This window comes from Oncorhynchus mykiss, chromosome 9 (genome assembly GCF_013265735.2).
Source record: "Oncorhynchus mykiss isolate Arlee chromosome 9, USDA_OmykA_1.1, whole genome shotgun sequence".
In the NCBI taxonomy this organism is placed as follows: Eukaryota; Metazoa; Chordata; class Actinopteri; order Salmoniformes; family Salmonidae; genus Oncorhynchus; species Oncorhynchus mykiss.
The window spans coordinates 62,466,232-62,481,395 of record NC_048573.1 but is presented as its reverse complement, the minus strand read 5'-3'; the positions used below and the strand labels follow the sequence as shown (position 1 = coordinate 62,481,395).

The 15,164-nt window shown below is 43.7% G+C and overlaps 1 protein-coding gene across 1 annotated transcript in view; it reads left to right on the top strand.

The window, feature by feature from the left end:
* The window catches only part of LOC110532598 (synaptotagmin-6), a 50,365-nt gene extending 36,019 nt beyond the window's left edge, over window positions 1–14,346 (top strand). The window contains exons 2-7 of the mRNA XM_036988620.1: window positions 2,902–3,355; window positions 4,565–5,123; window positions 7,284–7,404; window positions 10,124–10,295; window positions 11,149–11,299; window positions 11,607–14,346. Coding sequence (XP_036844515.1) covers window positions 3,177–3,355; window positions 4,565–5,123; window positions 7,284–7,404; window positions 10,124–10,295; window positions 11,149–11,299; window positions 11,607–11,678 — 1,254 coding nt within the window. The 5' untranslated portion in view covers window positions 2,902–3,176 and the 3' untranslated portion in view covers window positions 11,679–14,346. The remainder of the gene's footprint in view (window positions 1–2,901; window positions 3,356–4,564; window positions 5,124–7,283; window positions 7,405–10,123; window positions 10,296–11,148; window positions 11,300–11,606) is intronic.
* Window positions 14,347–15,164: the final 818 nt, after the last annotated feature.

The following is a 15,164-nucleotide window of genomic DNA, read 5'->3' as shown; positions in this document are numbered from 1 at the left end:
GCCAGTGACAGGTCAGTTAACACTGTCCTTTTAGAACTGGGAGAAATGGGAGATGGCAAGGAGGAGTCATGGCTGGGGATGATGTTGAAATCCCCTCAGAGTATAGGCACAAATCCCCATGTCTAGGAAATCCGGGCTCCATCTTGGATAAGCCCAAAGCTCTCCGAACTGGACCCAATTTACAAAATGCTTTGATGGAGAGTTCTTTGAGTAAAAATGTACATCTTGAAACTTGGAGCTATCTGAGGCCATTTGAAAGCTATAACTGTATTATAGAAACCATAAGGCATGCATAAAGAGATCTTCATTATACCTACTAATACTGCAATACCACTGTCTTAGAGTTTGATGTAGAGTGTGAAAGGATTTGGAAAGGATCAAATCTATAAAACAAAAAAAGATCCATATTGATGATTGTCAAAAACTGGACATTCAACCCATGTTTCATTTGAACCATTTACAAATCTCCCTGTATAAATATTATATCATGTACATATTGAAGGCTGTAACGTAACTGTTGAGCAAATATTTTTATTTTTGAACATATGCTCATATTTGTACATTAAACTGAGTAACAGTTAAGCCCGCTGAATTTGTAAAAGGAACCAATTGAACCTGCCTTGAAGCAGGTCTAATGGTTAGCAAGGAAAGACAGTATGTTGATATTGGAGTCAGAATACAAACAGAAAGCACCAAGATGCTCAGAAACTCTTCAGTGTGAATTATTGCAGATAAATCAGGGTAATCAAGTGCAGCAGCATTGGATGAACGCTGCAGTGAAACCCAAATAAATAAAAGTCAATTTTCCACAGTATGGAAACATTGGCAGGTATCAGGTGGAGAAAAATAATTACATTGCTGTAACGGTGGGTGAGTGATGGGTGTGGAGTCAGACGCAGAGAGCAAAAGTAAATGGGAATGTCCTCTACAAAGTAACAGGTCCAAACATGGGTGAAGCCCTAAACACAGGTGCAAACAAACCCAAAACCACTGTTACAAAACCCGGACAGCGAAAACCCAAAAGACAACGATACACCACAAACGTAACAATAACAACAGAACACTGGAACAAAATATAATAATGTGCATCAATGAAACAGTCCCATGTGGCGACAAACACTGACACGGAAGACAAACACCCACCACTCAAAAGTGAAACCCAGGCTACCTAAGTATGATTCTCAAATCAGGGACAACAATTGACAGCTGCCTCTGATTGAGAACCATACTAGGCCGAACTCAAAAACCAACATAGAAAAACAAACATAGACTGCCCACCCCAACCTCACCCTGACCATACTAAAACAAAGACAAAAACAAAGGAACTAAGGTCAGAACGTGAGAGTACCCCCCCCCCCCCCCCCCCACAAAGGTGCGGCAAAACCAGAAGGGAGGGTCTGGGTGGGCGTCTGTGGCGGCTCTGGCACGGGACGTGGACCCCACTTCACCATAGTTTATTTGCGCCTCTTAGCCCACCTCCGTGGCCTCTTTAGAGCAGCGACACTCGCCGCCGACCTTGGACTGGGGACCCATGCCACGGGTCCCGAATGGACGGGAGATTCCAGCAGTGCCGGACAGAGTGAAGGGCGATTCTGGCATCGCCTGGCTGACTGACGGCTCTTGCAGCTCCTGGCTGACTGACGGCTCTGGCAGCTCCTGGCTGACTGACGGCTCTGGCAGCTCCTGGCTTGCTGACGGCTCTGGCAGCTCCTGGCTGACTGACGGCTCTGGCAGCTCCTGGCTGACTGGTGGCTCTGGCGGCTCCTGGCTGACTGACGGCTCTGGCGGCTCCTGGCTGGCTGGCGGCTCTAGTGGCTCCTGGCTGACTGACGGCTCTGGCACCGGACAGAACGGACCGTGAAAGCGCACTGGAGCTCTTGAGCACCGAGCCTGCCCAACCTTACCTGGTTGAATGCTCCCAGGCCAGTGCGGCGAGGTGGAATAGTCCGCACTGGGCTGTGCTGGCGAACCGGGGACACCATGCGTAAGGCTGGTGCCATGTACACCGGCCTGAGGAGACTCAAAAACCAACATAGAAAAACAAACATAGACTGCCCACCCAAACTCATGCCCTGACCATACTAAAAGAAAGACAAAAACAAAGAAACTAAGGTCAAAACGTGACAATTGCATCAATAATATATTTATAACGCTTTGGCAAGTATCCCCCCGGGCGAACAAAGCCAACAATGTGGTGTTTTTTCTTCATCTTCTCAAAAATGTTAAATGAATGTTTGTCCTTGGTGCTGCCTGCTAGCATTCTTGGTGGCTCTCCAGGTCTTTAGATCCCATTTGTTCTTCCAGAAAACATATTCATAATATTGACAAATGAATTAGTTTGAGAGGCTGTTCCAAGCCCACCACACCCCATACCCATTTTCATATCCACACACATACAGATATACACCACAGATTAACTATCTCCAGCGAGAGCATTTGACACTGTAGCACATCTCCCAATAGGCTTCGTTGCTATTGAAATAGATTATTTATCATTTATCAGAGTTAACTGTAATTACTTTTTAACTCAGTTGCAAGGCTAACAAAGCGTGTGTTACGTATCTTTTTACTGCTTTAAGGATGAGCTTTATGTATTCAGCATCCACATGTATACATCAAAGACTGCAGACAAATGTATAATATGATCATCAATCTTACAGGTTTGACAGTAAACATATGGCGGTCCATCTTTCAGACCGCCAGTGTTTCATTGCCACTGATACTGCGATATCAGTCTACTGTGTTACTGTGTTGCAGCATTGCACCATACCAATCTACTGTGCCATATTTTGTATTTCAATCTAATTGACTCTGATTCTCTCTGTTTCTCTCTCACTGTTACCACCATCTGCTTGTCCATATTGTGTGATCCTGCATTTGGTCCTTGCGGCTCTGCTCCAGACGTCACTTTTGGCCTCCTCCTCGGTGTGTTTGTGGTGTGTGGCTTGGTCCTGCTGACTCTTTGTGCCTTCGCCTCCTGGAAGCTGTGCTGGGTGCCTTATTTGCGGAATAAAGAGGCAGCGGCCCTCTCCTCCAACTCTGCAGCCCTCACTCCGGCCTGTGGTCCCCCAGACGACTGCCCTCCCTTCCACCTCCACCTCCACCCTCCCCACCCCATCCACCACAACCAGCACAAGTTCCTCCCCAGCCCCAACCAGCAAAAGTCACCGGTTACCATGGCAACGGATAAGGTGAAAGACCCGATGGGTTCCATGGGATTCCTAGAGGCTGCTGTGAAGATAAGCCACACATCGCCTGACATCCCCGCCGAGGTGCAGCTCTCAATGAGGGAGCACTTTTTGAGGCGCACGCAACGCATGCAGCGGCAAGCCACTGAGCCCGCTTCTTCCACCAGGTCAGCACCCACAGCACGCACACACACACACACACACACACACACACACACACACACACACACACACACACACACACACACACACACACACACACACACAGACATGCTCCCTCACACAAATAAACACACACACAACACACACACACACACACACACACACACACACACACACATGGTCAGAAAAATTGAATGGCTCTGGTAATAATAAAAAGATTAAAGTTTAAAGAACCTGACATGTACACAGGGACAGTACAGGCCAAATCTCCAAATCATAGAAAAGCCAACGTTTAATCTACCTGAAACCACTTCAGCATTTCACTGCCACACACGCATACACACACATGCTCGCGCACACACGCACACACACACACACACACACATACAGTACAGTACACACATAGACAGAAGCATGGTCAGAAAAACTGAATGGGTCAGTTAGTCAGCAGAAATATCTATAGTCCGTTAGAAAGAAACTTCATAGGGACCTCACAAAAAAACGGCACAAATAACGTCACAAACAAAGTTACGAATTAACTTTTATCTGAATTCAATTTGTTATTCCACAGCTGTTTAAAAATACAAATTGTACATGATTATCATAGTGAAAAAGACAATTATGTTTCAATTTGTTTCGGTCCTCCCAAGCGCTTGTGTTACTTTTTGCCTGTGAGCCGTTTGGTGCTGTTCATTTAATATAAGGTTAATATCTCCAGTTCTCTCACCACTTCATGATGAGTAATGCAATACACTTAAAAGCGTAAAATCACCGGTAAAACAACCCCACAGTCATTATTCCACATGGCCACAACTATAACGGGGGTCTAATTATTGGATGTACCTCAAATTATTTTTCTATAACATAATCTCTGTGCTCTGTTGTCTTGAAATACCCATACCCATCCTGAATAACAGCCCCCTAAGAGTAGGACAATTTATACTACTGACTAAGATAAATTGAATTGGGGACCATGTAGTTCTAGGTTGCAGAAACACTATTAAGATTCGAGAAACCACTTGGAATTGAATTCACCTGCTGGGCACTCAAGCAATTTTTCAAAACACTGACCTTTCCAGACGCCACAATGAAGCTGTTCATATTCTCCCTCTTCTCCTCTCTCTCTGTCTTTTTACACACCGCCTGTCGCTACTACAGGCTGAATGGTTTAGTAGGGTTCTCATATTTCTCCCTCCTCTCTTCTGTCTCTGCAGACACAGCTCATTCAAAAGGCACCTGCCCAGGCAGATGCAGTCCATCAGCCTGGACCTGGGCAATGACTATGCGGATGAGGATGAGCAGCCCACCAGCATCGGACGCATCAAACCAGAACTCTACAGACAGAAGACCTTGGATACAGACGAGTCCGCCAAGAACAGCAATGCCAAGAACTGTGGGAAGATCAACTTCTCCCTGAAGTACGACTATGACAATGAGGCCCTCCTGGTCAACATCCTCAAGGCCTTCGACCTGCCCGCCAAGGACCTGTGCGGCAGTTCTGACCCCTACGTCAAAATCTATCTTCTCCCAGATCGCAAGAAGTTCCAGACGCGCGTCCACCGGAAGACGCTCAACCCCACGTTTGACGAGTCCTTCCAGTTCCCCGTGCCTTATGATGAGCTGGCTGTTAGGAAGCTCCACATGAGTGTGTTTGACTTTGACAGGTTCTCCAGACATGATATGATCGGGGAGGTGGTGGTGGATAACCTTGTTGAGACGTCAGACCTCTCCAGGGAGACAGACATTTGGAGGGACATTCAGTACGCCACAACTGTAAGAATGTCTGTCTGTTTGTCTTTGACTCAAAGCAGAGTTGACATAGCCTGATCCCAGATCTGTTCATGCTGACCAGCCTAAAGTTAACATTACTTATATTTGAAACCAGTTATAATAATCTCATTCAAATCATATGCCCCCCCCTTCCACCAGAACAAAAAATGATGAACAAATGTGAGTTCAGCATGTCACAAATATTTTGTTGAAGTAAGAATTTATTCAAGTCATATGAAATGACAGTAATTATAAGCTAAAGGCATAAAAAGTACTTGTAATCATCACAAAGGTCATAAAACTGTCTCGGCAAAAAAATTGAGCCCTCCAACGAGATACTGAAGTGGTCATTATATTTGACAGTAATTCTATTTGGATGGTGTCCTGAGGATGTCTTGATGAATAGTGCACTATGCTGTTGGCATTCTATTGGAGTCTACATCACTCTGGCATCGTTCTGGCATCACTCTGGCAGCTCTCTGGTCTGAGGGTTACCTCTGTCAGATTATTTTATTTGGCCCGTATTGTTAGACTTCAGCTGCTTTTGGTGTGCAGTTCAATAATCCAGTAGTCATTGCTAAAGTGGCAGAAAGCAGTTGGCTCGTTGCTTAACAAACACATATTATTGAACAAGGACTCCCAGCCAAAACTCCCTCAACCACCGTCTTATATAAAGTAATGTATATAGTAGACAAGGACGGTTCTAAATGTAATTGTTGCGTTGAGGATGTAGTAGCAGGCATAAAGGGGTTGAGGTGCATGTACTAGGCCTACCTTTAATATGAGCCTTGAACTGAGTGAAAGTACTGTTTACAAATGGGGGATGCATAAATAACACCAACCCACTTGGATCAGGAACATCAAGAGTGTAGAGGGGGCCGAGGGCTGGGAGGAGGGCAGGGTGGAAGACTTATTGACTTCAGGCAGTGTCTTAGACATGATCCATACAAACTATTTTGAGAGGGGTTTCTCACTAATCATAGGCCGCATGATGCATAAATGTTTAGGTAAGCATGATTTCTACGTCTATAGGTAGGCCTACTGTGTCCACTGTTTCATCCTGTGGTGATAAAGTGATAAATGATAGTGGCTGATCACAAACTCAGAGGAAGTGAATGGTTGGGGCCGTATTGCTTGAGAATCAGCTTCAATCTAAAGTCTTATCCTGGCTCAAACCCTAACTGTAGCATTTTCCCTCATAACACTGACACTTGCATCCCTTGCCTTAGCACCACACCCCAGTTCTGGCCCTTTAACTACTGCAAACCTGCACTGGTGCCGTGAAAAGCAATACTGTTTAACCTAGAGGAGGCATTAATAACAAGTAATACTGTCTCCAGACAGAGAAGGCAAGGGAGCAGTGCGTAAACTAACTGTTCTGGCATTACTGAAGTCTTCACAATGATTCATTAGCTCCATTTCATAACTGTAAATGTCAATATTGCATACAGTTCACGTACCACATTAGTCTTCTAAGATGCTCTGGACTAGAAAGTATTTTATGACACATTTGCTGTGGACTCATATTACTGCACGAAATCCAACTTTGTCTTCATCAACCAAATTCCCTCTCCCATTGGAGTGCTTTAGCTAAATCAGCTTTAAGTGCTTGAGACATTAAGTCCACATCACATCCCAAGTCATGGGATTTCTCTGTCAGAGGGGGGGGGGGCTCACCATAGCCCATTTAAAGTGATTAGAACCTCACCAACTTTAATGCATGTTCATGGGATGAAGCTTAGTCAGAGCACCCCGGGAGAGACTGAGAACGAAACTTTCACTCCACATGAAATACTAACATTACATTTTAAACTCTGAACACTCCACATTAAATATTAACATTACATTTTAAACACTTAACACTACACATGAAATACTAACATTACATTTGAAATGCTTAACACTCCACAGGTGGCCATAAAGTAGACATTTTTCACTGTCCTGCAGATTTGTCTCTACAACTTCCTCAGTGTGAGCCTGATACTCAGTTCTGTTTGTGATGACAGGCTTCACACCAATATCTCTTGAGGGATTTTGGAAAAGCATTGGCTGCTTCACAATCCATTTCCATTGTAATGTTATTGCCCTTGCGTCAGTAGGGCTTGAAAGCATCCTTCCAGTGATGTTTGTCACATTAGTTTGTTTCTCTGTTTGTTCCCACAGGAGAGTGTAGACTTGGGAGAGATCATGTTCTCACTATGCTACCTGCCAACCGCAGGACGACTCACTCTCACCGTCATCAAGTGCAGGAACCTCAAGGCCATGGATATCACTGGATACTCAGGTAGGCAACCTTTATGTGTGTGTGTGTGTGTGTGTGTGTGTGTGTGTGTGTGTGTGTGTGTGTGTGTGTGTGTGTGTGTGCACTTGCGTGCGTGCGTGTGTGGGTGTGTGTGTGTGCGTATGTACTCTCGTGCACATTTGTGATGGTGCACTCATTGTTTTTCATAAGTCAAAGTGAAAATAAACCCCGGCTGTAACATATCAAATTATAGATGTTATCAAATGTTGAATAAAAAGAGCAAACGAAGGGAAGTCCTCTCTAGTGCTGAGCTCTGTTTCTGTGAGAATCTTTTCATATTCACCACTGGCAATATGAAGATGTCACCTACAACTACTCATTTCTCTGAGGTTTCAGTCAGTGTTTTTATTCTAATCTAGGTGTGTCCCAGGTGGTACCCATTCCCATATAGTGCACTACAAAGGGCTAAAAGTAGTGCACTATGTAGGATATAGGGTGCCATTTGGGATGTAGGATAACAAACTGCTGTTCCATATTCAGTTTATATTATCAATAACCAAATATAATTTGAGGAAATATGTTTGCTTGCGAATTCAAGTGACATTCCCTGTTCCCTAAATGCTGTGAATCTTGTGGAATTTGTTTTTCAAACTATTATTTTATTATTTGTTATTATTTTTCCGCTCAATGTTAACGACATTTTACAAGTTTAACATCCCTTCTCAGTTGAGGATTTAAATGTCTACCAATTGTTGCTGGATTGAATTGGATTTGTGTGCAGTAAACCATGGCTAGTAAATTGTACCCTGAAGCATATTTGCTTGCAAAGCAAGCACTCTTTATATTGTTGTGTATGGATCTAAGGCATCTTACATCTGACTAGTTTACTGGCATAATGGATTATAGGAGCTGAGGGATGAAGATTGAAATCAGTATTCACCACGCCAATATGTTTCACTTTATTCCATTAAAAAACGCTTTCGCTTCCTCCTCTTTCAATACATGAGGTGTTTACTCATCAATATCAAATGTACAGAGATTTATTTCAGACCTTTCCAAGGATGTCATTGTTATATTTAGGTTTAAGGTAGCATAGGAGTATAATACACATGGGAAATTGACTTTATGGGAAATGAAATTGATCGCTGCAGCATCAAAATGTATGTGTTGAGTTATGTTGAGGTCACTGCAGGCTTAATAAGAATAGCATTATGTTCTCACATACTGAAACAATACCTGCATGCTTCAAATTTCAAGTGTTATTAGTCGTATGTACAGTCTACACATGGTATACATCATCCAACAAAATGCTTACTTGCAGGTTCCTTCTCGACAATGCAACAACAATAAGAAATAATACAAGATAAGAATACAAACATGAAGTAAATGGCTCAGTAGAATAGAATAAACATTTTAGCAGGAAGGCACAAGTTATAGTCCAATAATTACACGTGTTTTTGGGAAAGGGGGGATTGGGGGGACAAGTGTTTAAATTGTGCATTATTTAGCAATAATAATACGAGTCTGGAATCAACAGATGGGACGCGTGTCTAGCATGAATGTGTGTCTCTGTCTGTTTTTGGTTTTAGCACCCTTGTGGGGACCAGACATTTTGCCAGTCCCCACAAGGAAAAAGTCTAGATTTATGGGATTGGTTTAGGGTTACAATTAGGGTTCGAGTTTAGGTTTAGGGTTAGGAGTTAGGGTTTTGAGGTTAGGGTTTAGGGTTAGGGTTAGGGTTAGGTTTAGGGTTAAGGGTTAAGGGTTAGAGAAAATTGGGTTTTGAATGGGAATCAATTGTTTGGTCCCCACAAGAATAGTAAAACAAACATGTGTGTGTGTGTGTGTGTGTGTGTGTGTGTGTGTGTGTGTGTGTGTGTGTGTGTGTGTGTGTGTGTGTGTGTGTGTGTGTGTGTGTGTGTGTGTGTGTGTGTGTGTGTGTGAGTGAGTGAGTGAGTGAGTGAGTGAGTGAGTGAGTGAGTGAGTGAGTGAGTGAGTGAGTGAGTGAGTGAGTGAGTGTGTGTGTGTGTGTGTGTGTGTGCGCGTGTGTCTGTGTGTGTGGATGAGTTTATATCTGTGTGTGTGCGTGTGTCTTTCCCGTGTGTGTGTGTGTGTGTGTGTGTGTGTGTGTGTGTGTGTGTATATATGTGTGTGTGTGTGTGTGTGTGTGTGTGTGTGTGTGTGTGTGTGTGTGTGTGTGTGTGTGTGTGTGTGTGTGTGTGTGTGTGTGTGTGTGGATGAGCATATATCTCTCTGTGTGTGTGTGTGTGTGTGTGTGTGTGTGTGTGTGTGTGTGTGTGTGTGTGTGGATGAGCATATATCTGTGTGTGTGTGTGCGTGCGTGTGTCTGTGTGTGTGTGTTGATGGGTGTATATCTGTGTGTGTGTTCATGCATGTGTGTGTGTGCGTGTTTCTGTGGATGAGTGTATATCTGTGTGGGTGTATGCGTAAGTGAGCGAGTGCATGTGTGCTAAGGTGCAAAGAGTCAGTGCAGGTGGTCAGTCCAGTTCAAGTGTTCAGCAGTAGATAGAAACTATCTCTGAGCCTGTTGGTATCAAACCTCATGCTCCATGTGGGGTCCTTGATAATGCTGCATGTCAAGTGTTCTGGTGATAAATGTACAGAATCTCTTTCTCAAATCAAGGATGAAAACACAAGGAGATTTCTGGGCACCACGATTAATCTCAAGATAATGCACCTATAGAATATAGAATTTACATCCTGATTTATATCTTATAGCTTTTTCTCTTTTCTACTTCAGATCCCTACGTCAAAGTGTCCCTCATCTGTGACGGGAGGCGTTTGAAAAAGAAGAAGACGACCATCAAGAAGAACACTCTGAACCCCACGTACAACGAGGCCATCATCTTCGACATCCCCCCAGACAGCATGGACCACGTCAGCCTGCACATCTCAGTCATGGACTATGACTTGTGAGTATAACACTTTGATTTAATCTTGGCATCCACAAGACAAATCTGGCATGCACTTGGCCAGCTACTTGGTAACAGTCTGTCAAGCACTGTCAAAAAATTCAACTCAGATGGTTCTCTCAGAATATTCAGCATCTGTGTAGTTTGCACAATACACCCCCTAGAATAGAACACTGCTTATGATGTCTATTTAAAAAATAAAAGTAAACACAACAAATAGAAAGAATAGATCAGGAGCCAGAACATTCACTTCACTGGTTGAATGGAAGCTCTGAGTGTAGTCTTTATCAACTAACGTGGCAGCTGCCGACTGGCGAACCGACTCTACTTTGAGGGTATCAGCCAGGTCATCCTTGTTTTGTACCAGTCCGTCCCTTAGATCCAGGATTATGATGTGGAAGAACAGAGATCCCTTCTGGTCTGGACTTTGTTGGTGCCATTACCATTTGTAGTTGTTTATTCATCCCATTTACATTTCAGACATTATCTCTCCAAGAGATATGGAAATGACTCCTTTTAACCATAACTCGCTTTATCTTCACATGAACTGCAACTACTAATTATCACCTCTCCCTTTTAACTTTCCATCTTGCAGCCGTATCCTCTGATAACTAAATGTATACTGTACTTGTTATAAGGGTTTGAGAGGGGTGAAATAATTTTGCCAAATTAGCTTTTTTAATGTGAATGCAAAGATCTTACATTGGTGTGTTCCCAATGTATTTTTTTATTCTATTTTGTAAAACAAATTCAGCTATGAAATCAATCCTGCATTTTGTAATGTAGTGTCTCTGAAGAGCAGGATTAGCTGTACTCTTGTGTTGATGTTGTGTGTGTTGTCTGGCCCCTGCAGGGTAGGTCACAATGAGATCATTGGTGTGAACCGTGTGGGGTGCAGTGCTGAGGGGCTTGGCAAGGGCCACTGGAACGAGATGCTGGCGTACCCACGCAAGCCCATTGCACACTGGCACCCCCTACTGGAGGCCAAGAAATCAGAGAAAGAGGTTAGTTCATACAGCACGCTGCAGTGTGTGAAGAATTCAAAGGCATGAATATTGCATATAGTAAAACATGTAGAGACAGTTTTTCAAGGATCACATGTAGTAGGATAAATAGTCAATGTCAGATATTGTAACAGTGTAATATCTATCTTCTAACTGAAGTGTGTGTGTGTGTGTGTGTGTGTGTGTGTGTGTGTGTGTGTGTGTGTGTGTGTGTGTGTGTGTGTGTGTGTGTGTGTGTGTGTGTGTGTGTGTGTGTGTGTGTGTGTGCGTGTACGTGTACATGTGTGTCTGTGTCTGTGTACTGCAGTGGAAAACGCGGACGGCCAGTTTAGACAGCCAGGGCTCTTGCCCCTCCCCCAGGCCTCCTTCTAGCCCCTGAGCAGAACCACCTGTGACCCTAGTGAAATGGTCTCCTCTCTCTCCTACTAATCCTACATCCTGTCTGGTCTGTCTGCCTGCGCCTGAGGAGAAACATAACCCCACTCAGTCTCTTTCTCAGTCTTCACTCTCCCTCAAGTGTAGCAGCAAAGTGATCCCGTTCCCAAGAACTGATCCTGGATCAGCATCGCTGTCAGTTGTTTGTGACGTAACAATGCTTTTTTTGAATCAACATGAAGTGTTGAACTTAGGTTTACTGATCTGATGTCAATCCCAGTACTTGGGGTGCTTTGGATTAGTTTTATCCTGAGCTTCTCATCAAGTGAGTCCCCAAAGGGAGAGCTTGTTGTCTGAGTGGAACAACAGACTGCCGGTTCCAAGTGTATCTATCTATGGGTTGAGTCCAAATGAATGTGATCACAGTTCTCTCACAGGGACTTGGTCCAACACACTGAAGTTTCTGCTCAACACACACACACAGAGAGAGAGAGAGAGAGAGAGAGAGAGAGAGAGAGAGAGAGAGAGAGAGAGAGAGAGAGAATAAGGGAAACATAGTGAGAGAGCCAGTCAGTGGTCATTACAAGCTGTCACTTTATATCGGATCAGTTGGTCAAAATATGTTGCTTTCCTTAAGATAGGAAATGAAAGACTGGACTGACCTAAGGAATATCTAAAGCCGTCTGCCCTTACTATCTATCTACTAATATTGTGAGGAAGTAACAAAAACACTAAGGCACAAACAAATGTGTAGTTATTTTAAAAAAAAACATTAATTGTCATATTAACCAAGCCAAAGAAGGCAACAAAAAAAACATATTTCACAATAGTACCTATGTTGAATATTTTCTCAATGTCAACCATTACATGTTCAGGAGTAATGAGCAGAACTTAAAGGGATGATTTTGACCTGTCAAATAGTGTTCATCAAGTTTATAGAGAGTCATAAAGAAAAAAAGATGTGTAACACATCATATAAGCACATTGCAACACCATTGGTGCATAGCCTGCTGAGAGAGTCTTTCTATGGAACAAAAAATGGTTAAAAAGCACACAGACTCCGAACCACCCTTACCTCTCCCTCCTGTTTCTTTCCTTGTTAGTCTTGGTGCTCTTGCCTCTTCCATCGGAGAGTGTATTCTCATTACTCCTGCTCCCATAGGTTTTCTCTCTCAGCCGAACGTATTGCACATCTTCAGCACCTTCTTAATGTATTATGTTCCCTGGGGTTGGTTTGAACTGTACAGCACAGTCCTCTTTCTGCTAATGGGGTTGGTTTGAACTGTACAGCACAGTCCTCTTTCTGTTCCCTGGGGTTGGTTTGAACTGTACTGCACAGTCCTCTTTCTGTTCCCTGGGGTTGGTTTGAACTGTACTGCACAGTCCTCTTTCTGTTCCCTGGGGTTGGTTTGAACTGTACAGCACAGTCCTCTTTCTGCTAATGGGGTTGGTTTGAACTGTACAGCACAGTCCTCTTTCTGTTCCCTGGGGTTGGTTTGAACTGTACAGCACAGTCCTCTTTCTGTTCCCTGGGGTTGGTTTGAACTGTACAGCACAGTCCTCTTTCTGCTAATGGGGTTGGTTTGAACTGTACAGCACAGTCCTCTTTCTGTTCCCTGGGGTTGGTTTGAACTGTACAGCACAGTCCTCTTTCTGTTCCCTGGGGTTGGTTTGAACTGTACAGCACAGTCCTCTTTCTGCTAATGGGGTTGGTTTGAACTGTACAGCACAGTCCTCTTTCTGCTAATGGGGTTGGTTTGAACTGTACAGCACAGTCCTCTTTCTGTTCCCTGGGGTTGGTTTGAACTGTACAGCACAGTCCTCTTTCTGCTAATGGGGTTGGTTTGAACTGTACAGCACAGTCCTCTTTCTGCTAATGGGGTTGGTTTGAACTGTACAGCACAGTCCTCTTTCTGCTAATGGGGTTGGTTTGAACTGTACAGCACAGTCCTCTTTCTGCTAATGGGGTTGGTTTGAACTGTACAGCACAGTCCTCTTTCTGCTAATGGGGTTGGTTTGAACTGTACAGCACAGTCCTCTTTCTGCTAATGGGGTTGGTTTGAACTGTACAGCACAGTCCTCTTTCTGCTAATGGGGTTGGTTTGAACTGTACAGCACAGTCCTCTTTCTGCTAATGGGGTTGGTTTGAACTGTACAGCACAGTCCTCTTTCTGCTAATGGGGTTGGTTTGAACTGTACTGCACAGTCCTCTTTCTGTTCCCTGGGGTTGGTTTGAACTGTACAGCACAGTCCTCTTTCTGCTAATGGGGTTGGTTTGAACTGTACAGCACAGTCCTCTTTCTGTTCCCTGGGGTTGGTTTGAACTGTACAGCACAGTCCTCTTTCTGCTAATGGGGTTGGTTTGAACTGTACTGCACAGTCCTCTTTCTGTTCCCTGGGGTTGGTTTGAACTGTACAGCACAGTCCTCTTTCTGCTAATGGGGTTGGTTTGAACTGTACAGCACAGTCCTCTTTCTGCTAATGGGGTTGGTTTGAACTGTACAGCACAGTCCTCTTTCTGCTAATGTAAAGTTTGTATTTCCCACCAGAATACAAAGTAGATAGATATACATTGGCTTGTGAAAGTATTCACCCCCCTTGGCATTTTTCCTATTTTGTTGCCTTACAACCTGGAATTAAAATGGATTTTTGGGCGGTTTGTGTCGTTTGATTTACACAACATGACTACCACTTTGAAGATGCAAAATATTTTTTATTGTGAAACAAACAGGAAATAAGACAAAATAAAACATAACCCCCCCCCCCCCCCCCCCCAAAAAGTCAGTATTTTATAGAGCCACCTTTTGCAGCACTTACAGCTGCAAGTCTCTTGGGATATGTCTCTATAAGCTTGGTACATCTAGCCACTGGGATTTTTGCCCATTCTTCAAGGCAAAACTGCTCCAGCTCCTTCCAGTTGGATGGGTTCCGCTTGTGTACAGCAATCAAGTCATTATCTTTGGTCTCTTTGTTGCCTCTCTGATTAATGCCTTCCTTGCCTGGTCCGTGAGTTTTGGTGGGCGGCCATCTCTTGGCAGGTTTGTTATGGTGCCATGTTCTTTCCAATTTTTAATAATGGATTTAATGGTGCTCCGTGGGATTTTCGAAGTTTATGATATTTTTTTATTACCCAACCCTGATCTGTACTTCTCCACAACTTTGTCCCTGACCTGTTTGGAGAGCTCCTTGGTCTTCATGGTGCCGCTTGCTTGGTGGTGCCCCTTGCTTAGTGGTGTTGCAGACTGGGGCCTTTCAGAACAGGTGTATATATACTGAGATCATGGGACAGATCATTAGACACTTAGATTGCACAAAGGTGGACTTTATTGAACTAATTATGTGACTTCTGAAGGTAATTGGTTGCACCAGATCATATTTAGGGGCTTCATAGCAAACATGTTCACACACCACTTTTACATTTTTTATTTTTTAGAATTTTTAGAAACAAGTAATTTTTTTCATTTAACTTCACCATTTTGGACTATTTTGT